This window comes from Tyto alba, unplaced genomic scaffold (assembly GCF_018691265.1).
Source record: "Tyto alba isolate M040663 unplaced genomic scaffold, T.alba_DEE_v4.0 Super-Scaffold_5, whole genome shotgun sequence".
NCBI lineage: Eukaryota > Metazoa > Chordata > Aves > Strigiformes > Tytonidae > Tyto > Tyto alba.
Window position 1 is genome coordinate 12,458,100 of NW_024881326.1, and position 22,896 is coordinate 12,480,995.

The 22,896-nt window shown below is 55.6% G+C and overlaps 1 protein-coding gene across 6 annotated transcripts in view; it reads right to left on the reverse strand.

Moving 5' to 3' along the window:
- Positions 1 to 1,772: 1,772 nt before the first annotated feature.
- DRP2 (dystrophin related protein 2) overlaps positions 1,773 to 22,896 on the reverse strand; it is a 30,379-nt gene continuing 9,255 nt past the window's right edge. The window contains exons 1-23 of one of the 6 annotated variants that reach the window (XM_032996032.2): positions 20,951 to 21,067; positions 18,833 to 18,966; positions 17,838 to 17,994; positions 16,546 to 16,666; positions 15,754 to 16,022; positions 15,115 to 15,261; positions 14,517 to 14,595; positions 13,271 to 13,331; positions 12,796 to 12,857; positions 12,447 to 12,521; positions 10,207 to 10,408; positions 9,917 to 10,002; positions 9,041 to 9,198; positions 8,736 to 8,902; positions 8,309 to 8,420; positions 7,776 to 7,912; positions 7,421 to 7,486; positions 6,542 to 6,607; positions 6,116 to 6,259; positions 5,203 to 5,440; positions 4,937 to 5,057; positions 4,697 to 4,783; positions 4,213 to 4,585 (exon numbers count right to left, since the gene is read on the reverse strand). In XM_032996032.2, coding sequence (XP_032851923.1) covers positions 4,329 to 4,585; positions 4,697 to 4,783; positions 4,937 to 5,057; positions 5,203 to 5,440; positions 6,116 to 6,259; positions 6,542 to 6,607; positions 7,421 to 7,486; positions 7,776 to 7,912; positions 8,309 to 8,420; positions 8,736 to 8,902; positions 9,041 to 9,198; positions 9,917 to 10,002; positions 10,207 to 10,408; positions 12,447 to 12,521; positions 12,796 to 12,857; positions 13,271 to 13,331; positions 14,517 to 14,595; positions 15,115 to 15,261; positions 15,754 to 16,022; positions 16,546 to 16,666; positions 17,838 to 17,994; positions 18,833 to 18,879 — 2,859 coding nt within the window. In that variant the 5' untranslated portion in view covers positions 18,880 to 18,966; positions 20,951 to 21,067 and the 3' untranslated portion in view covers positions 4,213 to 4,328. Of the gene's footprint in view, positions 3,886 to 4,212; positions 4,784 to 4,936; positions 5,058 to 5,202; positions 5,441 to 6,115; positions 6,260 to 6,541; positions 6,608 to 7,420; positions 7,487 to 7,775; positions 7,913 to 8,308; positions 8,421 to 8,735; positions 8,903 to 9,040; positions 9,199 to 9,916; positions 10,003 to 10,206; positions 10,409 to 12,446; positions 12,522 to 12,795; positions 12,858 to 13,270; positions 13,332 to 14,516; positions 14,596 to 15,114; positions 15,262 to 15,753; positions 16,023 to 16,545; positions 16,667 to 17,837; positions 17,995 to 18,832; positions 18,967 to 20,926; positions 21,068 to 22,896 lie in introns of those variants that run through there. The other 5 variants (XM_032996034.2, XM_032996036.2, XM_032996030.2 and 2 more) reach the window with 5 other exon arrangements.

Genomic DNA, 22,896 nt, shown 5'->3' on the forward strand with positions numbered 1-22,896 from the left:
GGGGGTGGAAGAGGAGGAAGAGAAGGAGGAGGGGGTGGTGGTGGAAGAAGAGGGAGTGGAGGATGAGGAGGAAGAGGAGGAGGGGGTGGAAGAGGAGGAAGAGGAGGAGGGGGTGGAGGGGAAAGATGAGGAGGAGGGGGTGGTGGAGAGCTCAGCAGCAGAGATGGAAAAGCTGGCTGTAGGGCAACATGAGGCAGCAGCAGGGACAGAGGCAGCAGGGCTGGGGCAGGGGCTGGAGCAGGGAGCCAGGGGGACAGAGGGAGCTGGAACAGAGAGCATGGCTGGGGCTGAGCCGAGCAAAGCCCCAGATCCAGAGCCCCCGAGCAAGGGTCTGGGGCCAACTGAGGGGCCCCCAGAGCTGTAGGACAAAATACCCAGAGAAACAGTGGAAACGGGGAGCTGCAGGGAGTAGCAAGAAGGCAGCAGCCAAGGAAATGCTGGGGAAGGCAACATCCCCCCCAACCCCGAGGCAGCTTTACCCCTGGGGCAGTGTTTCAGGCTGGGCGCTCAGTGGCAGACAAGGACCTGGGTGGAGGGGCAGAAGTACCCCCTTGCCCCATAGCAGCCAGGGAAGGGGGTAATGCACCCCCAGGGCAGTGCAGCAAGAACAGAGAGCTCAGGGCCACAGTTATCTCTGGATGGGGGAAAGGCTGCTGGACCACTGACAAGGAGGCACAGCACAGGCAGCGGGGCTGCTGGAACCTGAGAGGTAGCCCCAGGGCTGGGGACTGGCCCTGCAGTGACACGGGAACAATGCTGTCCTCACCCTGCTGTCACCAGAACCACCAGCCCCGCTGTGCAGCAGCGCCTGCTGCCTCCCTGCCCTGACTCGTCGGCTCCAGCGCCTTTCAGCTGGACCCTGCTGAGCTTTGCTGGCTGAGAAATAAAAGCTCTTCCCTGGCACCATGTGCTGGATTTGTTCCTGGACGTGACTGGCTTTCCTGATCACAGCCCGCACCTCCTGCCTTTCCCTGGAGCCTGTGGCACACGGATGGGGCATTTTGCTCTACCCTCGAGAGGGGGAGTTAAAGAGGCTGCATTTCACCTGCATTTAAGCTCCTGAATCTCTGGTGAGAGCTGTCCCCATACTTCCCTGCAGTAGCACCATGTGAGGCCTTTGCCCAGCATCACCAGCCCTTCCAGCCAGGGGTGAGAGCAAGTCCAGCCCTACAAGTCCTGGGCAGGCTTCACTGTCAGCTGAGGCTGGGCTGCACCCTGTGTGTCAGGAAGGGTCTGAGAGCCCCCAGCCTTATCTCGGGCTAGTCCTCAGCTGAGCCCCTCACTGTGCCACAGAGACACAGGGAACATGGGCAGCACTTGGGGCAGAGGCACCCGGACACCTTCCGGGGACTGGAGACCTAATGGGGCTCCAGGGAGAAAGCATGGAGGGAGAAGACTGCTCGCCAAGCATCCCACTGCTGCCTACATCCTTCCTGGGGCTGAAGGGATTCCTGCAGCAGAAGTTCCTGGGTGAAGAGGAGGGTCTGTCCCCACACAGCCCTATGCCAGCCCTCAGGCTGCCATGTGGCCCTGAGCAGACTTTGCTGGAAGAAGACGAAGGAAGGTGGTGGTCAGGGGATGTACTTGGGTCTGGGGAGCCTGGGGCTTTGCTCACAGCTTCTGCTCTGATGCAAATGGTGTGGACAGCCATGGTGGCACAGGGACATCCGTGTCCCAGCAGCCCTGCAGGAGGGGTGCCAGGAAGGCACAGTGCCAGCAGCTGACTCAGCCAAGGTGCACGGATAGAAGAGGCCGGAGCACCAATACGGGTCTCAGTATAAATACAAATTTATTCTCTTTCCAGAGCAGAGATGGCACGAAGCAGCAAGGACAGCAGCACCACAGTACATGGTTACCAGAGCGTTAACCAGCCTGCTCCCCTCCCTGCAGCATCCCAGCTCCCAAACACAGCCCAAGCACCCAGCCCGGTAGCCATTGCTACCTGCACCTAGGGCCCGCAGCTCTGCCCTCGTCCTGCCTTTTCCCTCCTCCAGCTCCCCCCACACTGGGTATTCCTGACCTCATCCTCAGGCCAAAACTTTGTTCTTCGCCACGTTCCGCCCATCCTGCCACTGGGATAACAGAGGGGGTCCAGCTGGGTCTTGCAGCTGGCTGTGGCCCCTCACCACGGTCATACAAGCAGCCTGGCACCCAGCATGTTCACAGCCAGCCTAACACCAATGCCACTGCTACTGCACTCCGGGTGCGAGAGGGGATGGCAAGGACAGCACCCCACACTGCTGCAGCACAAGACCCCAGACCTCTGGCCGTGAGGCTCGCACTGCCCAGTCCCTGGTGTGGGCACTGCTTTGCACCTCTGCCAGCCCACCAGAGCCAACTGCACAGCCCTGTGCCCCCACCCACTGCCTTGGTTCCAACCTCCCTGCACAGCTCACCACTGCATCCCCTCCCTGCCAGTGACAACAGCCCCATCCCTGTCCTTGCAGCAAGCCCTGTTTTGGGCAGGATGCTTCACACGGGCATGCAGCCTTGCCTGTGCCCTGCCCTGGGGGCTCAGGCATCTCATCCCTCCACAACTTGTGACCCCAGAGCACCAGGGCCATCTCACCCTCTGCTCTGGGGCACCCCACAGCACCTGACTCTACCCCTTTCTCGACATAACACCACATGAGACACAGCCTGAGGGAGCCTTTGGGAGCAGGACCCACCACCACTGAACTACCCTACCAGCTTGCACAACAGCCTGCTCCACTGCCCAGCAGGACTCGTTTGCTTCCAACAAGTGCTGGCCCATTAGACCAGCTCAAATTGGGGGACAGCAGCAGGGCAGCTGCTCCTTGGGGGGCAGCAAGGAGGCACCCCGCCTGCCCGCACCACTATGCTCCTCCATCACAGCCCAATGTCCTGGTGGTCCCAGGGCTGGAGAAACCCCTTCCTGCAGCACCGTGGGGACGGGCGGCTGCAGGAGCTGAGGCTTCCCAGGGATGGAGCTGGGTCTGGGCAGGACTGGCTCTCTGTGCCACAGCAAAGGCACAGCTCCACAGGAAACAAGGCGGGATGGAGAACCTGCTGCTGGTCTGGCCCTCCACTGAGCTCCCAGTCCTGCTCCACGGCAGCACCAGCAACAGGGAAGGTGCTGGCCCCCACAGGAGCAGACGCTGGGCTGGACTGAAAGTGAAGGACAGCTGCACTTACAGTATTAGAATTTAATGGAGTGAGTCCATGAGAGTATTTAAGTACAGAACATGTATATATAATATATAGAAATATATGCAAATTAAATGATAAGGCTCTGTTATAAAGACCCTCTCAAGATAAGGCTACTAGCTGGGCTGAAGCTCTAACATGGACTCATCCCTCTCCATAAATCTCAGACTCTCCCCACCAGACAGTATGTGCCTGGCTGGCTGTGGAGCCCTGGGTGGCAGGGAGAGTACAATCCGTAAGGCTGGCAGCTGGATGCTGTTAGAAAGAGTTCTTTTAAAAACTGTGTGGCTTCAGGAGTGTTTTGGTGCCCATAAACCTAGAGGCCCCTGGGCACTACTGAAGAGGAGCAGGATGCTGAGCTCTTCATCCCCCAAGGGCTGTGGTCAAAGGCAGCAGCCTGTGAGCGCTGGGGGAGAGAGGCAGCTTTCACGGCTTGAGTTCTTCCTTCTGAACCTTTCCACCCAGGCTTGGATGCTGTGGCCCAGTGACCAAGCCAGCCTCCTGGGGAGCCCACAGTCCCGCTCCTGCATGACCTATGTTGCCCTGAGATCTTCTGGAGCTGGCAAGCATCCTGCACGACCGTCTCAGAGGGAGTCTGTGCAACGTCTGCCGCAGCACAGGGAGCACGGCAGGGAGAGGAGGGGGAAGTAAGCAGCCAGGTAGCTGGTTAGGAAAAGCCTCTGGCTCACAGGAGGTGTTAGATAAGGGAGGTCATACCTGAAAGAGAAATGGTCAGGAAAATAGGACCCAGAGCCACCTGGTTAGAAGTGAGCTGCTGCAGAACCAGAAGGATCTTGCTCAGGGATGGCAGAAAGTGGGCAAGGGTCTATGTGGGCAGAGAGGGAAGCTCTCCCCTGCCTCATATTAGCGATGGCACCAAGCAATGTCTCCCCGCCAGCACACACATGGGTAGCCTGGGTGAGGGACTGAGTGCTGCTCCTGGGCTGGAGCACAGAGGGACAGCAGAAAGACCAATACCAAATCCCACTGGGCGAGTGGAGCACTGTCCACGCACACATCTCCCAGTCCCCATCCCTGCTGGGAAGAGCCAACCATGAACAGCTAGGAGAGCTTGCACCATTGCTTCCATCTCATCAAGCATCTGAGGCCTTGACCTCTCCTGGAAGGGGGTCTGAACAGGGATGAAGCAAGGAGGTGGCTCAAGGTGATCGCTGCAAACTCGATGCTGGCAGATCTGTCCATCTAGGCAGTGGAGAGCCCCGCGGGGTGTGGGGTCCTGAGCAGGACAGGAGGCTGCCTTGCAGCTCATCTGAGGCGATCTCGTTGGTCCATACTCTTGGCAGCTCTGATCGCCTCTCCTTGCAGGTGTGAAACCTCCTCCTCCTCCTCCTCTCTGCACCCAGGCCATACACCAGTCCCGGCAGCACTGCGGCAGCATAGCTCTTGGCTGTAGGTGCTGCAGGGGATCGGCCATCGCAGGGAAGCTAGGATCTGGGCAGGGGTCTGTGGGGAAAACCTCATCTGAGGGAGCAGTAAGAAGCCAGAGAGGGGGATTTCACTCGAGTACCTCGAGAGTTGGGGAAGGCGCTCCGCAGCTTCTCCATGATGTCCTCCAGGCACACGCTGACTTCCTGGGTTTTGGCTTCCACCTCGTCTGCGGTGGGAAAGAGGGCAGGGGGGTGAGCAGACTAGTTGGGCATCCGTCTCGCCGGCCAGCATCTCTGCAGGATGGCAGGGCACTGGCAGCTTCCCACAGCACTGAACCAAGGGAGCAGGGCCTAGAGCTCACCCCAACCCCAATCGTTACCTGCAGCTTCAGTGTCAGGGGTGTTGTGCTCTTTATCCTTTGCCTGGCTGCTTTCAGACTGATGTGGAGACGAAGCCAAGGAAGAGGCTGCTGAACCATTGCCATCTGACTCTGCTGGAGGCTGGAGAGAGAAGGGGGGGTTGGCACAATCCTCTGTCCTTGTCCTCCCCCGGCTTCAGACCACCTCTTTCTGCCACTACCCCAGCTCTGTTATGGCAAAGCCCACCCCAAGGCTGGGCTTCCCTGGATCCTTGCTCTGAGAGTACCTGCAGGAGCAGCTCTCTCAGCCGGTGCAGCTGGGACTCCAGCTGCTTGTTGTGGTCCTCCAGGATCTGCATGCGGGTCTCCAGGCGGCTCTTGTGCTGCCGAAGGATTCGTGCTTCTGCCAGCAGCTCATCATTACGTGCATCTTGCATTGATTCGGGGGAGCCTGTAGCCAAAGTTGGAGACTCCACTGCCTCATCATGCTGCCATTTCAAACGTCTCAGCTCTCCCTGGAGGATCCTGCAAGATAGCCTCAGTCAGCATCACCGCTCTCCTTTCTAGAGATTGCTGGAAACACCTGACAACTGAGCACTGGGAATGGCCCATGACTCAGAGACAAAACACCACAGAGGCTTTGCCATACATGAAGCTTGAGGACCAGCACAGTCCTGGACTTTGTCCCTGCACTGCAGGGTGGCCTGCCTGCAGCTCTGCCCAACTTGGGCAGTTTACAAAAAGACATGCAACTGCTTCCTAGGAGGCTGAGAACAAGGGCAGGGAAAGCATCACCTCCTTGTGAGCCGATCTTCCCTGCCCAGACCCTCACCTCCTGTGGTCCAGAGCAGCACCACCACTGTTCGTGATGGGCTCAGGGACAAGAGAAACAACAGTGTCCTGGGCACACTTCTACCAGTTTGGGGTTCAGGCGGGGAACAGGTTCTGGGGATGGGGACAGGAACGTTTTGGGGAACAGAGCCTTCTCCCTTCCTTGGAGAGCACACCGTCACCGAGTGGTCCTGTGAAGGTTTTAGGGCTCAGCCTGGACACCCTCCAAACCAGCCCACTCAGCTCCTCCAATCCTCACCTCCAGCCACAACAGCAATCCCCTGGCTCCACTCGGAGCTCTGCCAGTCTTCTCCAGCCCCTTTCCCTTAGGCTACAAACCCCACTTTCAGAGTTTCCCATGCCCCTAACCTGTTTTCGTCCTCTAAGTGGGCCAGGATTCGCTCCAGCTCTCCCTTGTCATCCATGTTGAGGCTTCCTGGAACCTGCTGGCTGCCCCCAGGCTCTCTGTCGGTGATGGGGCTGGAATGGCGCAGCAGGTACTGGTCCTCATCCCTGTTGCAGCAGGTGGAGGAACATGAGTCTCATGGGATTTGCATGTCCTTGGGTAAGGACAGCCTGTAGGGAGGTGGTTTCATATGGGAACTCGTTCTGGCTGATCCAGGTCTAGAGCTCAGAAGTGGCTCAGCACCCCTAGGTAGCTGGGGGTGCAGAAGAGCCTCAGAATCAAAGGAGCTGGGAAGGAAAGTATTTCTATGCCCTGGCTAGGTAAGGACAGAGCCACAGAAGGCCTGACTCAGTAGGAGGTGAGGAGGAGGGAAAGAAGATAAAACTCACAGGCTATCATCAGGGGACAGGCTGTCACTGAAGAAGGAACAGTTCTGGCTTTCCATCTCTGCAAGCCTGGAGGAAAGAGAAACAGGTTGAGATATAGTCAGTGACACCCTGAATGTCTGCTCAAGGCAGCCTACGTACAGCAGCCCCTGCAAGACCCCTCTCTGGCAGGGTCTCCCAACTGGCCTGCACAAGTCTGCCCCTCTTTACAGGCTCTAGAGAGTTTTGCCTTTTTAGAAAACAAAAGACACTGCTGCTCTGGGATGACAGTCCCTGGAATAAAGGGCTGCTGCCATGCAGCTGCTCAGCTTCCTCTCACATAAGCAAGGGAAATGGGTGAAATTGTATCAGGTCCAGCCGAGGGCCTGAGCTACAGGATCCCTATGCTCCTCAGGTCCCCGCTCTGCCTGGAGCTGTGGTGAGAGCAGAGGCTTTACAGACCACAAGGCAGCAGCAATGGGAAGCATGCAGGCAGCGCTGGTGAGCGCACAGGCAGAGCAAGACATTGAGGGATCTGCCCGGTAAGAACCCAACCAGCAGCTCATACTGGGAAGAGCAGGAGGGTAAATGGAAGCTGCTTCACCGCTAAGACATCTGCTGTCAAATGCATGGTGTTCACTGCCAATTTGCACGGCATCAGCCGTGTCCCAGTCAGGAGCAAAGTGGTACAGGCGGGTTTGCCTGGCCCCGCAGCTGCTTCTTCCCAACAGCACTGCAGCCTGAGCTGCCGCAGCCAGCTTCTGCCTGCCAGGCAGCGTGCTGGGAAGCATGGAGGGGGTTAAAGGCAGCAGGAGTTCACCGTGTGTCTGCCCAGAAACCCCTCCACACCCACCGGAGTCGTGCTGCCTGCCCTGGTATCACAGCAGCGCCCAGTGGTGATACCTGCTGGCAAAGTGCTCAATCCGGGAGTGGGTGTCGGCGTGGGGTAACATCGGGGAGGAGGCTGGTCTGGAAGAGACACACACTGGTCAGCAAGGCTGGGCAGTCCTCACGCAAAGCTAGAGCTTGGAGAGGCTGCCCTGGTCTCACCTGCGCTGAGAAGAGTCAGGGACAGGCTGAAGAGGGAAACAGAAATCTCTGCTCCTCCAAGAATTAGGTGTCATATCACCCCCAGAGCAAAAACCCCCTCTAGCCCTCCCACAGGATCCCTGTTTTGCAGCTGAGATGCTGCTTCCATCCATGGAGCCCACATATCAGACAGTGTCAAAAGACACAGCCTGGGGTGCAGCCAACTCACGTCTCGGAGAAGTCAGCCTCAAGTACGGACTGGACAGGCAGGTAACCTCTCTGCGGGTGCTTGCTGAAGTACTGCTTGGACCGAAACTTATTCTTCAGCGTTGTGGCAAAGTCTCTCATGTTCTCACTGGATGTGGTCTGCAGAGACACAAACATCACCAGGTTGTCGCTTAATGAAAAGTGGGGGACCACGAGTCAGCATCCACAGGAAAGAAGTCCCTTCAGGCTGGGCACAAGCTCCACAGAGGAAGAGGCAGACACAACTGAGGAAGCCAAGGAGAGCACAGAGCAGCTCTGCCAGCCTGCCATGGGGCCTGGTACAAGCCAAACTGGGCTGGGGGGGTGCCATGCATCCTGCTCACCACAAGCCCCAGAATATCAGGGATACAAACAACCCCCCAGCATGCGGAGGGGAACAAAAACATACAAGGGATCCACTTCTGGGGCTGCATCAGCCTAAACACCTCAAGGCTTCTGCCAAAGATGGGGACCTACTCCAAGCCAAGACACTCCCAGCCCAGCCCAGCTCCATACCGGGGTGTAGTACTCCATGATGGGGTAATGCAGCTTGTTGCCCTTGCCAGCTCGCCCAGTGAGGAAGCAAGTTTGGCAGATATCCACATTGAACTGCTTCAGGCTCCGATACCTGGAGAGATCAAGACCACAGGGAGGAAGTGAGAGCCAGCAAAACCACATCATTTTGGAGCCCAGGAGCAGCTCAGCAGGGGACAGAGGTGGTCTGTGTTGCTCCCACACCCCACTGAACCCACACTGCTGATGGCTGAAGTCCCCAGAAAAGCGTCCTGCTCCTTCCCCTCTGCTGGCACCTGGTCTGACCTGCCTGAAACACTGCTGCTGCAGAGCTCTAGGTTCCCCCAACAGCACAGAGCAAACTCAGCTCCCTCCTGCAGGACATCATGCACTTCCCTCGGGGACCAAGGTCCCATATCACAACCCCTACCTGAAGCCCTTGATGGGGCACTGCCGGCAGACGGAGCACTTGATATGGTGCTTCACCTGCTCAGCCATGGTCACCCGGTGCAGCACGGCCAGCCACACCATGGACTGCGGCTCCAGGTTGGCCCACTCCAGGAACTGGGACGCCTCGATGGCAGGCTTCCCGTTGCTCTGGGGAGGGGAGAGGAAGAGACTGCTCAGAGCTGGGACCCAGCTGTGATGGGGTGCAAGCTCCTGGCCACCTCTGGGAGCCTCTCCCCGGCACGGCTGTTGCAGAGGGGATGGCACGGCCCGCGGTACTCTACTCACAAAGCGGAAGCAGCTGCGGATGCTGGGCTCCACGTTGCTGCCCCCGAACGCCGCCACCTCGCCCAGCTGGCGCGGGACCTGGATGGCCTCGTGGAGCAGGACACCAAGGTGCCGCTGGTCACACAGCCCCCCGGCGTTCGCCACTTGGCTGAAGAGATCTGCTGGCAGGATGGACACACAGTCCCGTTAGAGGCACCGCTGGTGCCACCACGCACCCGGCAGGACACGGGCATGGGGGAGCAGTGTGTGGGTCAGACCAAGGGCCCCGCCGCCTGTATCTGGCCAGGAGCTCAAATAAGAGGGAAAAATTGAACTATGATTAAACAGCCTTTACTAGTATCCTTCCAGCTCCCCATAACTGGGAGTTTAGAATCTTCTTGAGACAGAGGTTACATACATCACTTCTTTAACAGCCACAGCTGGCATGTCCGCTATGAATCTACTTAATCCCTTTATTTAACCCCCCCACAGTATCCCATGGCAGAGAGTAACATGGTTACAATGCAGTGAGGAAAGGGGCTTCTTTTAACTTGTCTGAAACCTACTCCCCAGCCATGCACCCCCAGGTTTTTTCCTTCCAGTCAGCACTGGGTAACTGTTGCCTGTTTACGGCTTCTGCACTGTTCCTTATAGTGCCATGCAAGCAAGATCGCCGCAGCACCAGTCAGTCTGCAAAAATGCCTCCTAATTTAGGCGGCGTAGGCCTGGGGAGGGAGGGAGGGAGGGAGAGGTGGCAATGCAAGCAGATTAGTCATTGTGGAAAGCTGTTTTTTGCTCTTTCTGGGCAAAGGAGGACTAATCCAGGAAACAAAAGCACTCCCACTTTCCCCAGGTTACTCCACACCAGGCCCTGGGGGAGGGAGACAGGGGACTCACACTGAAACTTCTCCTTGACCTCTGTCCCGCACAGACATGCAATGCCCGTCTTGAAGGAGAGAGCCCTCATCTTCCCACTGCGGCCACTGCAAGGTGAGATATTGCACAGGTTTGCAAATGTTTTGGAGTTTTATTTATGGGTGGGGACCAGCAAGGCAAGCCCGCGCCAGGCAGCCCTCTTGCTAGTGGCCAGGGCCTTTTTGCAGCACTGCCAGCTGGAGGAGCAGCACAGAGGTTTCCTTCCAAGCATGGCAGCCCCACAGCTCAGGGGGATGCCAAGGGACCGGTACCTGTCAAAGACATTCAGCAGCCAGTTGAGGCTCATGTCCACACAGAGCGGCACGTTCACCAGGATGCCCCGCTCCTCCTCCAGCCTCTCGTAGAGGGCAGTCAGGCAGTGGATGACCTCTACCACGTCCATCGCCCGGTCACTGGGCTGCAGGTCATGCTCATTGAAGATTTCCAAGGCCGTGGCCAGGGTCACCATGTCCACTGCGCAGAAAGCACAAGTGGAGGGATCAGAGGCAGAGAAGAAAACGGTAGAGATGAGAACCAAGAGGAGGGAGACATAGCCCTACCCTGACCTGGGTCAGTCTCAGCCCCACTGTGGTGGGAAAGATTCTGGCAGGATGGGCACATTTTCAGAATTGTTCCTCCACCCATAAACCCGCCCCAAGATACCCACATCTCCACCTGTAGTCAACTTGAGCCACCATTCTGTGTGACTTTCCTTCCCTCTTGCTGTGGCCAGCTGTGGCCAGCTGTGGCCACAAAAACACTGCCCGCGGAAGGCACTGTGCAGAGCTGCAGGCACCCAGAGCTGGCCTCTGCACGTGCTGGGTCCCTGAGGGGCTTGGCACGGGAGGTGAGGGGACACAGAGCCACGCAGACCCAATGAGCAGCTGCCCAGAGGAGGAGGACTCCTGTCTCCAGCTCTGATTGAGGCACAAACCCAAAATGGATCTAGGACAGCATGAGCTACCCTGGCTATCCTGCTTTCTGATTTCTATGACCGCAGGTTGTATGTGCTACTATGTTTAGCAGCCAGCAATCTTTCCTTCCCAAAAGTCTTTCCATTTCTGAGACCATCTATGTTCTCAGTGCCTGGGGAATCTTGTGCCATTTCTACACTGTAACTTCACTCCATGGAAACGTCCTCCCTTCTCCTGTCAAAGCTGGTGAGAGTTGGACTGGGGACCCCTAATTCACAGACCAGTGAATATCGCTCCTGCTCATCCTAGAGTCCACACTGCCCATGACTGCATATGACTCTGATGTGTCCCACACTGCTTTTTTCCTACATGGCCACTCACTCCACCCCACCTAACCTCTCATCACAGGGAAACTGTCTTGGCAGCCTCCTTGTCCTTCACAAGAACATCTTGGACAAGAAGCGCTTATTCACGTTCTTCCACGTCCTTTCTGGTCTGGAAAGAAGACGTCAGCGCAGCATGTGAGATGCGAGAGATGGACAACCAAAGATACACAAGCAGGAAGGGCTCTGCTTTGCTCTCTGCCCTTTTGCTCACCATGCTTGATGTTTCTGTGGCTGTTTCTTCTGCATTGATATCTTTGCAGGGTGGTGAAAGCTAACTGCTCCTTTACCCTATTTGCACTACATCAGCCCTGAATGTCCCTAGGTATGGGACAGCCTGGTCACCATAGTGTCATGAAACTACTCCACAGCCAGAGTTTCACTCCCCTGAGTACCAAACCTCCTCTCACCCTCACTTATTGCCTTCTTCCAGGCCTTTCATAACACAACAAGCAGCACAGGTCTGCCTGGGACCCCACTGACTCTTGGCTGTAACTCTTCCCCATTGGGAACAATTAATTCAGGAGAGAGTTTTCCCCTCATCCTGATGCTGTTTAATTTTGACAGAGCCTTAGACGAGAGGCGTTGCCAAAAGCTCTCCAGCAGCCAAGGCTGTTGCATCTAATCAGATTCCCATCCACCTGCTCACCTATACCCCTGGAAACTCCTCGGCAGTTTTCAAGGAGCAGCTGCCTCTCAGAGAGCCATGCATCGTGTTGAACTCCTACCACATCATATTCACTTGGCTATTAATCCTTGTCTTAACTGAAGTTTTACCAACAGTGCAGAAGTCAGGTTTATTGGCTCCCTTTTTTCTCTTCAAGTAGTGGAACCCTCTCTGCTCCTGCCAGTGAGGCTCTTGCTCTCTGTTACATCCACAGCTTCTCTGGGCTCCCTTGGAGCTCCTGGGTGATCCCCTGCCTGATACCACAGCTTTGTAACTCTGAGCTGGACCACTTTGATCTCAGATCCCTTTGACTAACACCTGCCCTTGAGGCATATCCACCCTAAGCCTGCAGAGAAAGGAGCTGACACAGACACCTCGCCAGTGGATTTGCTCAGCTTTCCAGACACAAGCTTATCTTCCTAGCACTTCTCTCCTCAGCTACCTGTCCCCTGGTGGGCTCCTGCCTTTGATGTGCTGATAAAAACTGTGTTAGTTTAATGCTTTTTTCGAGGGAAACCCAGCAGGAGGGAAATACTTCCTGCACTCACATCTCAGGGCTTTTTGCACTCGTCGTAGTTTCATAGCCGTCCGATATGCTGAGAACTTGATGTTGTTCAAATCCGCTGCAATAACACAGGAAAAGAAGAATAAAACCACAGCTCGACATCCTTATCTCCAGGGCAGGAAGCAGCAGTTGCTGTTCCCAGATACCAGCCCCACGAGCAGAAGCAGAGTTTGTGTGGGAGGAGGAAGGGCAGAGCCTGGCCAGGGGTCATACCCCATTGCTTTGGGGCTCCCTGTGCCAGAGAGGAGTAGGTGGGCTGGGAGATCTCATATAGCACCCCACGCTGCAAAAAGGTGGATGCTATGCAAATGGTTTTGTGGCAGCCTCCTTACCCAGCGTCTGGTACAACTCTGTCATCTTTGGGTGGTCCCAGCATGTTGTCTGGGCCTGGTGGCTGGAAGGAAAATAGAAGGAAACCAAGAGTCAAGGTGGGAATTAAGCAGATATCATGAGAGATTAAAAAAAAGGACGTGGCCAGCCCTGGGAGCGAGCTCCCCAGTGCCTGCAGATGCTGGGGCTGTTGCACCCCAGTGAGCACACTCCTCAGCCACAGCAGCATGGAAGATGCCCAGGAGAAGATGCCCCCACTTGCTGCCAGCCCACCCTCTTTCCAGCCAGCGTCCACCCTCATCTGGGGCATCACAGCAGGCAGGGAAAACCTGGCTCTGCCAGGCTGGGGGCAACATGCTTTGCTGGAGGTCAGTGCTCAGACCAGTCTGCTCACAGCCCCCCACTCCTAACTGGTCACCAACTTCTGTTCCCACTGGACCAGAGAAGACCACAGGCTGTGGTTGGGAGCACACTCACTTGATGTAGTATGGCACTTTGTTGGGGGAAATGGCTCGCTCCCAGGGGACCTGGACAGATGCTGCAAGGAGAGAGACACAGATGTTGGCTTAACACCAAACGCTGTTTCTGATGAGAGCCCAGCGGGGCCGTGCCAGAGGTGGACACCTCTGAAGAGGCTGTGCCTTCCCAAATCACTGCCTAGGGGTGGTGGAGCAGCCAAGAAGATGCTGCCTATGAGAGGCATAAGACTGCTGGTCTTATCAGAGGCATCTTGCCTCTCTCGAGACAGGGGCTCTGAATCTGGATGAGCTCAGAACTCAGGAAGAGATACTTCCTGATGCTTTTGATGATGCCCAAGGCAACGCTCTTGTCACCAGTGGACAGGGCTCATAGCCACTAGGATTGGGGCACCCACAGGGCACTGCCTGTTATGGCCAGGCTTGGACATCCACAGTATCTGCTCTTCCCATTACTCATGCTCTGTGTGTCAGCTATCTCAGGAAGATGAGGACACATCCCATACCAGTTACCTGCCACCCTGTGTTTGTTTTCTAGAGGGAAAAATCGCTTTTATGGCCCTCAGATATTTTCCCTTGTCACAGGCAGCTTATCAATTCCAGCAAATGGAAGAGTTGCTCTTCCTTTCAGATAGGAGGATATGGTCTGCAAAGAAACACAGGCCAACAAACCCCACTGACATCTGGAGACACTGCAGGGCTCAGCATTTCCAAGGATGGACCCCAGACTCTGGAGCACAACCTGCTGCCCTTTCTTTGCAGGTCTGAGAGCCATCAGCCATCAGCAGCTCAGCTCTATAGGAACAGCATGCCTCTGCCTCACCACATGAAAGAAAACCTCCTTAACGTGTACATTTTTGGCCTCGGAATGACTAACACGGGATATGGGGAACTGCTTTTTTCTGCCATCTGTTGTCTTCCCCACCCAGTCTCTGAGGCTGGCACAGTCCCAGTATTACCTGGGAGCACTGCTGTGAGTGTCACAGCTCTGCACTCTGAAGGGGAACCCCACGCATGTCCCACCCTTGGTCCCAACAAGGTGAGGCAGTGCAACGCTAATTTTGGGAGATGCCTCGTGCTCTGGTTCCTGGGCACTAGGGACTGGCCTGGAGCCTATTCTAGCTGCACGCGCGGCTCTGGGCTCAGCAACAGGACTCTGCACCCCATTCTCCTGTGCCACAGCCCATGCTAAGCTGCTCTCCAGAGGCAGCCCGATGGCAGGAAGCCAGAGGGATCTGCTCACGTACAGGAGAGGAAGTGCTGGGAGCCTGGTCCAAAGTCCCGGTGGGCATCCTGGAGCTGCTTCAGGCGTTCGTTTATGGAGGCCTGGAGAATGGGACAGAAGAATTCATTGGCAGCCCATCAGGCATTTCAGATTGAAGCCCCATTCAGGAAGCCTTGTAGATAGATTCAGACATGCTGCAACACACAGGTCCTCTCTTCCTTCCTTGCCTGCCTTGGTATTTGCATTCCCCAGTCCTCTCAGCCCTCTATACCACCTCCCACAGGCTGAGGCAGCACAGGCCACATCTCCAGCTCACCTGTATCCATATTTTCACAGACATCAACAAAGCCACAGCTGGTACTGACCCTAACCAGCACATCCTGATTCTCCTCAGACAGCATCCTTTGTTCCTTCCATTGTCTTTTCCTGCTCAAGACCTCTACAGATTTATCAGCCACTTTTCTCACACTGAACTGATGCTCTCTCCTCCAGGAACACCACCTCTACCATTCCTGCTATGTCAAGCCTTAATTATCCTTGAAGCTCAGCAGCGACAGCCCTTCCCCAGCATCCTCCCACCTGTGGTTTATTTGCAGTGCTTGGTCCTGACTCCTTCCCACCTGCAGCTGCTTCCAGCGCATGTTGATCTGCTCCAGGGTACGGGAGTTCTCCATGGACAGGTGGACATCTGAGATGGCAAGCTGGTGCGCAAGGTCATTGACCACTTTCACCCCATCCTTCATGGGAGAGAGCTCCTCTTTGAACAGCTGGAGTCCCGTGCCCAGGGGAACAGGCACAGGGCAAAGGAAGAAGGAAAAGAAACAGATGAGTGGTCAGGACTTGGATCTGATTCCTCTGCTATAAACGAGGGTGGGCAGTTGGCTGGCAAGATGCTGCTGACCAACCCTCCCACAGGGTACCTTGATGGGGAAAACCAAACCAAACCAAAACAAAAAAACCCCAACAAACCACCCAGGTTGGAGATCACTTAAATCTCTTAAGAAGTGGGACATGGACAATGGCTCATCTGTGCTGAGCCACTGTACCTGTGTAAAGTCTGTGCCATGACAAGGTGCTCAGCACAATTGCTGAGGACACTGTGGTACAAATCCACCCTCACAAAGCTATGGGGCTGTTGTTGGGAGGACCTGGCTCCTGAGGCACCAATTAATGAGGCTGCATTGGAGTGAGCAGTTAGGAGGAGCAGCATCACTTCATCTCTGGGGCCAAGTCTGGAGCCTTCTCACAGCCTGAAGTACCTTGATTGACTGGATGTGTTCTGGCAACGAGTCAATGAAGAGGTCCCCAATGGGTTCCCAGGTTTCACGCACACTTTCAGCCTGGTCCAGTGTGGTGCTGAGCTCCTCCATGGCCCCTTTAATCTCCAGCAGGTGCTCCAGTGTCCGTTCAATGTGACGGTGCTGGTCCACACACCGGGCTGTGAGCTTCTCCCACAGCTCACTGGCCACGTTCGCCTGCTTCCAGACAAAGCGGCTGATGTTTTGGATCCGGTGTCGGGGAGAGACATCTGTGAAGGCAAAGCAGAAGGGAAACAGAAAGTAAAAGTGAGAGCCCAGCCCAGAGGAGAGTGGGCAAGAGATGGAGGGAGGGAAGGGAAAAGGGAGGAAAAAAAAAGTTCAGGGAAAATTGGAAAGAGAGAGGGAGGGAGGGAAACCAAGTGATAATAGTATCCATCTTTGCACCAGGATCCAGCCTGCCCACAAACCTCTGCTCTCTGTCTGTCCTCACAGGCAGAAGCCCTACAGTCCTTTAAAAACTTACCCCCAGAGCACATCTGATACTGTCTCATGAGATGCACCCCATCATGGGCTGTTCCAGCAGCCTTTGTCCTCAGCCAGCACAGAAGCGCTGCTCTGCACTGGTCTGACCTTGGCCAGAGGACTGGAAAGCCTGGTGCATGGTGGCATGAGGCAGAGCACTGTTGTGCTGCTTCATGCCACACCAACCACCTCCACTCCACCCTCTCTGGTCCAGTCCAGGAGGAGCTGTGCTGTGCTATGGGAGAACTAGGAAGGAGATGCTCAACAGACCTTTGCTTTCTGAAGTTGGTTCTTCTAATTCCTCAAACGGATGCTGGGAAAGAAAAGCTTGTGCTGACTCCAGGACAGAGTAAATGTATGGTCCCCGAGACTTCACTTCTTCCATGAAAGCCTGGAGAGCAGAGAATGGATATGAGACAGCAGGTTGAGCTGAAGAATCATGCCCCTGCTGTCCCCTCACCAAGGGTTGCAGTGATTTATTCACCCCAGGGCCCAAAACTCACTGGAGACATAGAGAGAAGTTAACAGAGAAGTATTTTTGCAGTTCAGGGAAGGAATGGCCACCTGCAAGAAGGTAGCTCTTGCAGAAGTCTGAACTGCAGCTTTGCTGGAGGGAGGAGGTGAAACAGTGAGCACAGAAGGGTGGGTTGAGCCAGGGCTGAGCAAGAAAAACTGCTTTATTGGTGATGCTTTCACAGGTACTGCTTGGAGACACTCCTCACTTGTGCAGTGACAGCATGGTCATGCAAACTGTCCTTTCAGCAGCTGTTCAGCAACAGGTCCAGCTGCTGGAGGAGCAAGGAGGGGAACAGCAAGATTCCCCAAAGCAGCACACCTGCCAGGGCAGACTTTGGAGGCAGGCTGGTTTAAGATGTCCTCTCCTGCCCTCCAGCTGCAGCCCCACAGTGGTGCTGTCTGCTGGGTCAGCTATTTGTGTGCTGGGGAAGTGGCTAGCTCCGTCAAGGATGAGGGATATCAACAATAAGCAACAGTTTAGTTTTGTTTTCAAGGTAAAAACAACTAAAGCACAACAACCACTGTCAGTGAGAAGGAAATGTTCTGATCAGGGAACCAGGCAACTCTGAGCTATCTGGGTTCACCCCACTTTCAGATATGATGATAATGTGCTACTGCAGGAATCACTCATGTCCCAACCACTAGGTCACCTTTAGACCAAACGACCTCCTCAGGCCCCAGGATCCAAAAAGCAGAGGCCACTGAGAGGCAATTCCCTCTGGTGCAGAGGTGGGACATAAGGAGGAAACCAGGAGAGAAATGATGGAGCCCACTACCAGCTGCAGCACCTGCAGATGACTTAAGGCAGTAATGCAGATTAATTGTCTAAAACCAGATGGGCTCTGCTGCTCACGTGCCATTGGTATTTGCTATGGGATTGGGGCTCTGACTTTCCACATGAAAGAGAGATGGAGGAGGGTGAGGACTGGTGCACTCACGGGCTGTGAGCATGAGCAGTGGCACGAGGCAGGGGTCTCAGGCAGGGCTGCCCACCTGCAGCTCATCTTAGCAGTGAATGGCAGCAGGGGAGGCACGAGGGAACATACCGCGTGTGTCTCCTTTTCCTGTTGCACCAGGAGGACATCGCCCCGCAGGGGCAACTGTGCCGAGAGCTCCTCATCCTTCTGCCCGAGCCAGTCTATGATCTCCTGGAGAGGCACCTGCAGCTTCCCACTGTGGTCGGAAAAGGCCTCCAGCCGAGCCCTGGCAGGAGAGAGGGGACAGCAGGACAGTGGTCAGACGGACAGGAGAGGAGCAGGTTCCCCCAGGGAGGAGAAGCACAGCACCACAGTCAGGGTGGTGACCCCCAGGCACCCCCAGGACCCCACCAGTGACTGACAACACACCTCAGCGCAGGCTGCGCATGACCCTCAGCCAGCACAGATGCTGCACAGCCAGGTGGGGAGAAGTTTAGACGTGCTGGGGAGTGGAAATTCTGAGTCTACTCATTACCCTGGAGCCCGGAGCAGAGGACAGAGTGACTCTGCATTTGCCTGTAGGTTAGGATTGTGCTCTGACTAGCACGGGGGGGCTTGGCTCGGCATTTACATGACTGGGCAGCTTCCAGGAGCCTTGAATTAAAGCAGGAGACAATTAACACGCCCCAGTTAAGCTCTCTGTCATGCTGGCTGTGGAGCTGCAACCTCTGGCAGTCTGGAAGGCATGTTCCCCCTGCGCAGTGGAAAGGGCTCTCAGCGAAAGGACAAGCTCAGAGGAGGTGGTGGCAAGGCCATGGGGCAAAATGAGACAAGCTCCAGAAATAGCAGCAGCAGAGGATGGAGAAAGCAGCAGAAAGCAAGCAGGAGTGAAGGAGGGGAGGGAGAGGAGGACAGGAGGGGTGGAAATGGAGGGGATGCTTTCCAGTACAGGGAGAAAAGACTTGGAGGTCTGTGGACAAGGGGGGGAAACTGAGGCAACAACACTGTGAATTCATGTGGCTCATCAGTGGAATAAGTTCAAAAACCTCCTGACAGTCATGTGCAGCAGGCAAGGTTGGAAGCCCAGGTCAGCCCTGTAGCTCGTCCCAGGCAGGGACTCTTACCGAAGGCTGTGGGATTTCTTTTTGATCTCATTCCAGCAAAGATTCATCTCCAGAGGGGCCCGGAGCCCGGTGGCACTGCTTGGAGCCCGGGGGATTACACACAAAGGTCCTGCACCATCCTGCAAGGCTTCAACCTGTGCAGAAACAGAATCATGCTGCATTCAGAGATCACTGCTTGCTGCTTATGGCACTTGCTTGTGGACACCTACCCACCTCTGTCCTGACCCTGCCTGTCTTTTCAACTCATAAGGGGGATGGTCCTGCTCCCAGAGGGGTATGTTAGCAGATCCAGGGAAACTCATGGCCATGCCTGGAGGAAGGACACAGTGCCGGTTCCAGCAGCATTAGGAGCAAAGGTTGAAGGAAGGGCTTACTGCACAGCTCCTGTTCTGAAGGATCTCTGCACTCCTCAGTTATCCAGAAGGTAATTTATCTGCTAGGTATTAAATGATAGCTGGCCCTTGTGTGTCACAGTCCCTGCAGGGCTAACAGCCATTTCTTTCCATGCCATACAGTGCTGCTGTGCTTCGAGAAGAGGTGAGAACCATGAGTCCTGCTGTTCCTAGGGACCCAGGGGACCTGCCAACCTTCTTTATGCCATTCCCCAGTACTGGGAGCTTCCACCTGCTCCTCTACAGAAGCACAAGGATATTTCCTGCCTGCGCAGCAAATCTGAGATGCTGCTTCTCCTCCACAGATGCTGCTTCTCCTCCGCACCTCTCCAGAACAAGCAGTGGTGGGAAGGATGCTCTGAGAGGCTGTGGAGCAGATGACAGCAAATCCTAACCCAGCCACACGAAAGAAGCACACTTTGCCTTGCATCACGCAGCCTGAAAACTGGGTGCTGATCCCTGGGCAACAAATCTTCGGTGGACGGGGAGGAATCCTCTCCTAAGCCTTTAGCACTGTATCACGCTGCTGCTCATGATGGCAGCAGACATCGTTGCACTTGCTGGAGACAGCAACTCACCAGCAGGACTAGAAGCATCTCACGTAGGACTCAGTGAATGAGAGGGGATTTCCTCTCTGAAAAACAGTTTGTTGTGCAAAACACACTGACACATTGCATTTCCACAAGTGAGACGATGTGCTTTGTTGGGGAAATGGCAGCATTTCAATCTAATGCTACTTTGATATTAGAGCTCATTTGTGACAATTATCCCCAGGTGATTAATCAACCATAATTAACTGTGATAGCACTTTCTAAACAGCACATACAACAGGCACCCCTTTGCCAGAGAAGAGAAGCTGCCTCTGGGGGAAAGCAGCAGCTCTTTCAAGGAGAATGTACAGATACTTGTCACTTGCCCTGTCCAAGGGCTCCTGGAGGTGTCCAGAGGACAGATCCAGCCAAGCAAAGGAGAACAACAGGCAGGAGGAAACCACCAGACAAAGAATTTGGCTGCACAGCTAAAACAATATCCCCTCCGCACCAGTTCTCAGAGAAAAATCAAATGATCGCTGAGACTGGTGCTAAATTTTCTTAATATAAAAACATCTAACACCAGGCTGTTCTCTACCTCCCCATCCTGCCACTCCAGGAGCATCAAGAAAACAGAGAAAACAATCACCCACAGAGTTCACAGGAATCTTGGGGCCACGAATAATAAACCACTCAAGCTAAAAATCTTGCTTGCATGTAGAAAAATCAATATTCTGCACATGCACATCCTCATGACACCAAAATAGGTTAGCCCCACGGTGCTGCCAGGGAACACACCAGCCCTCCCCTCTATCCCAGGAACGGAGATACCAAGGAACAGGGATCAGCTCTACCTGGGAGCAGATGTAACTGCAGCACAGCTCAGCAGACAGCACAGTCCTCCCAGCCTTAAGAAGTTAAAAGCTCAGCAAGCCTGCGACTCACAGACCATGCCCAGTAGATGGGCCAGTGGCAGTGGCCAGGCAGGGACCGGGTGTTGAACATCTGCTCCCCTCAAACAAAACCCCTGCAAGCGAGCAGAGGGAAAAAGCAGTTCTTTTCCTCTGAGCATCCTCTAAGCATCCCTTCCCCAGAGACCCAGCAGCAGCAGCCTGGATCCTCATTTCCCCTCCACCCTTGAACAGCTTTACTTTCAGGCGCAGAACACTCACGCAGGCTCTGGCAAGCGGATCTACCTGTGTTTAGCCACAGATCTGCTGCGGGGCTGCTCAGCTTCCCTTGAGGAGCAGGCATCGCCTCCCACCCCTCCGGGTGCCACCAGGCAGCACCCGGCCGGGAAGCAGGCAAGTGCCGTGTGCTTAGCAGAGCGGGGCACCCCGAGCACTGACCCCCCAGGAATCTGGAGGGAGGCGGCAATGCCTCGCAGCCAGCCTCAATCCCATCTTTGTCCGGTGGCATTCCAGCAGCCTCCAACCTGCCTTAACCCCAGTGGTGCCATCGTGGCTGCCTGCAAAACACAAAAGGGGCAGAGCTCTTCCCGCTGCAAGGCACCCTGGTGCGGGAAGACCCCTTGCAGGAAGATGGCTGTGTGCAGAGGGATTGATCCAGGCATTGGGGAAGATCCATCCCCGCAAGGGCATGGCAAAGGTGGGCTGGGATGGGGTGACCAGTGGAGACCTTGCCCTCAGATACTGGAGCGTAGGTGGGACAGATGTGTGTTTGCCAGGGAAGAGATTTACCAAGGAAATGGTCCCAGCAAGTTTTGGCTACCCGGAAGGTAAATAGCCAGGTCCTTGAGACCCAACTGCCAAGAAGCCAAAGATGCCCCCTTTGCCCCCCACACCCCCCCAGCCCAGCACTGGGTGCCAGCACAGATGTTCCTGCCTGCCTGGACTGGGTGCAGTTTGTTTTTGCCAGAAGGCTCTGGGCTGGCTCCCTGTGCCCCCCACAGTTCTGCTGCCCAGCATTGTTTCCATGCTCTCCTCCACCTACAGGGTGGGAATGAAAAGCTCGCTGTATCTCTCCTTCTCTTCCCCTCCTTCCCTGCCTGCACATCTGACTGCTGCTGTCTCTCCCTCTGGGACCAGCATGGCCAACCTCCTCTCCCTACCACCTCCCAGGGCTGACAAATGCAGGACCAGCTCCCAGACTGGAGGAGGGAGGCCTCCGCAAGGCCAGGACACAATGAAGGACGGGTTGTCTGCAGCCTGCCGAGAGCTTTTAGGACAAACAGGGACAAGAGAGGAAGGCTGTTTCTTAGGTAGCAACACCTACAGCTGTGAGGAGGGCACAGCAGACCCTGTGAACGAGGCAGGCTGTCATTAACGTTGCAGGAGCCAGCAGCCAGCTGGTGCATGGCACCCAACACTGATGCCCACACAGCAGAAAGACAGGCTCAGGCAGGGACTGGGGGAAACCTGTGGTAGATGTGACCTGAGCTGAGGATGTTTGCACCCTCCCCGTGTGCCATCTTGTAGCTCAGTGGTGGTGGGTCCCACAGGGCAACCTGCCCCAGCTCCCTCCAGTAAACCCCACAGGTCTCTGACACCCTCGTAGAGGCTTGGACTGCTCAGGCAGCTCAGGAGGGCATTTGCCTGCTCATCTCCCTTCTCGCTTCATCTGCTGGGCTGTTCATTAACCACCCATGTTCTGGCCTGGTAGCAGATACCCAACAGCCACCTCAGGGCCAGTAAGCCCTGACTTGACTACCAAGAGCCTGCCCCATCCACAAGCCTCATCCTTGCATGTTGGAGACACTCCAGAGACAGCTCTGCCTTTCCCCAGCAGACCCCAGCTCTCTGGGGCAGGGTGGGTCCAGGCTGATGGCAAGTCACAGCAGGGAGGAACCCCAGGCTCAGCCTTTGATTATTCATGTTTGAAGCATGATGAAAAGGGAAAAGGCAGAGCCAGGGACCTCATTCGACCTGGGAACAGCACCACGAGTGCCCGAGAAAAACTTTGGCACCGTCCATCAGTCTCTTGTCAGGTGAGAGGTAACCTGGGGCCAACAGCTACAGGCAGCAAGGAGAAAACCATGCTCTAGCAGAACCGAGGAAGCGTTTCCACAGCCTTGCAGTCCTGGGTGACCCAGGACAAGGTGCTAAACCAGCTTGTGACAGCTCGGTGCAGAGCACAGGCAGCTTTGCAGACAGCTGCCAGCACACCTTTCTGTTCTCCCCCG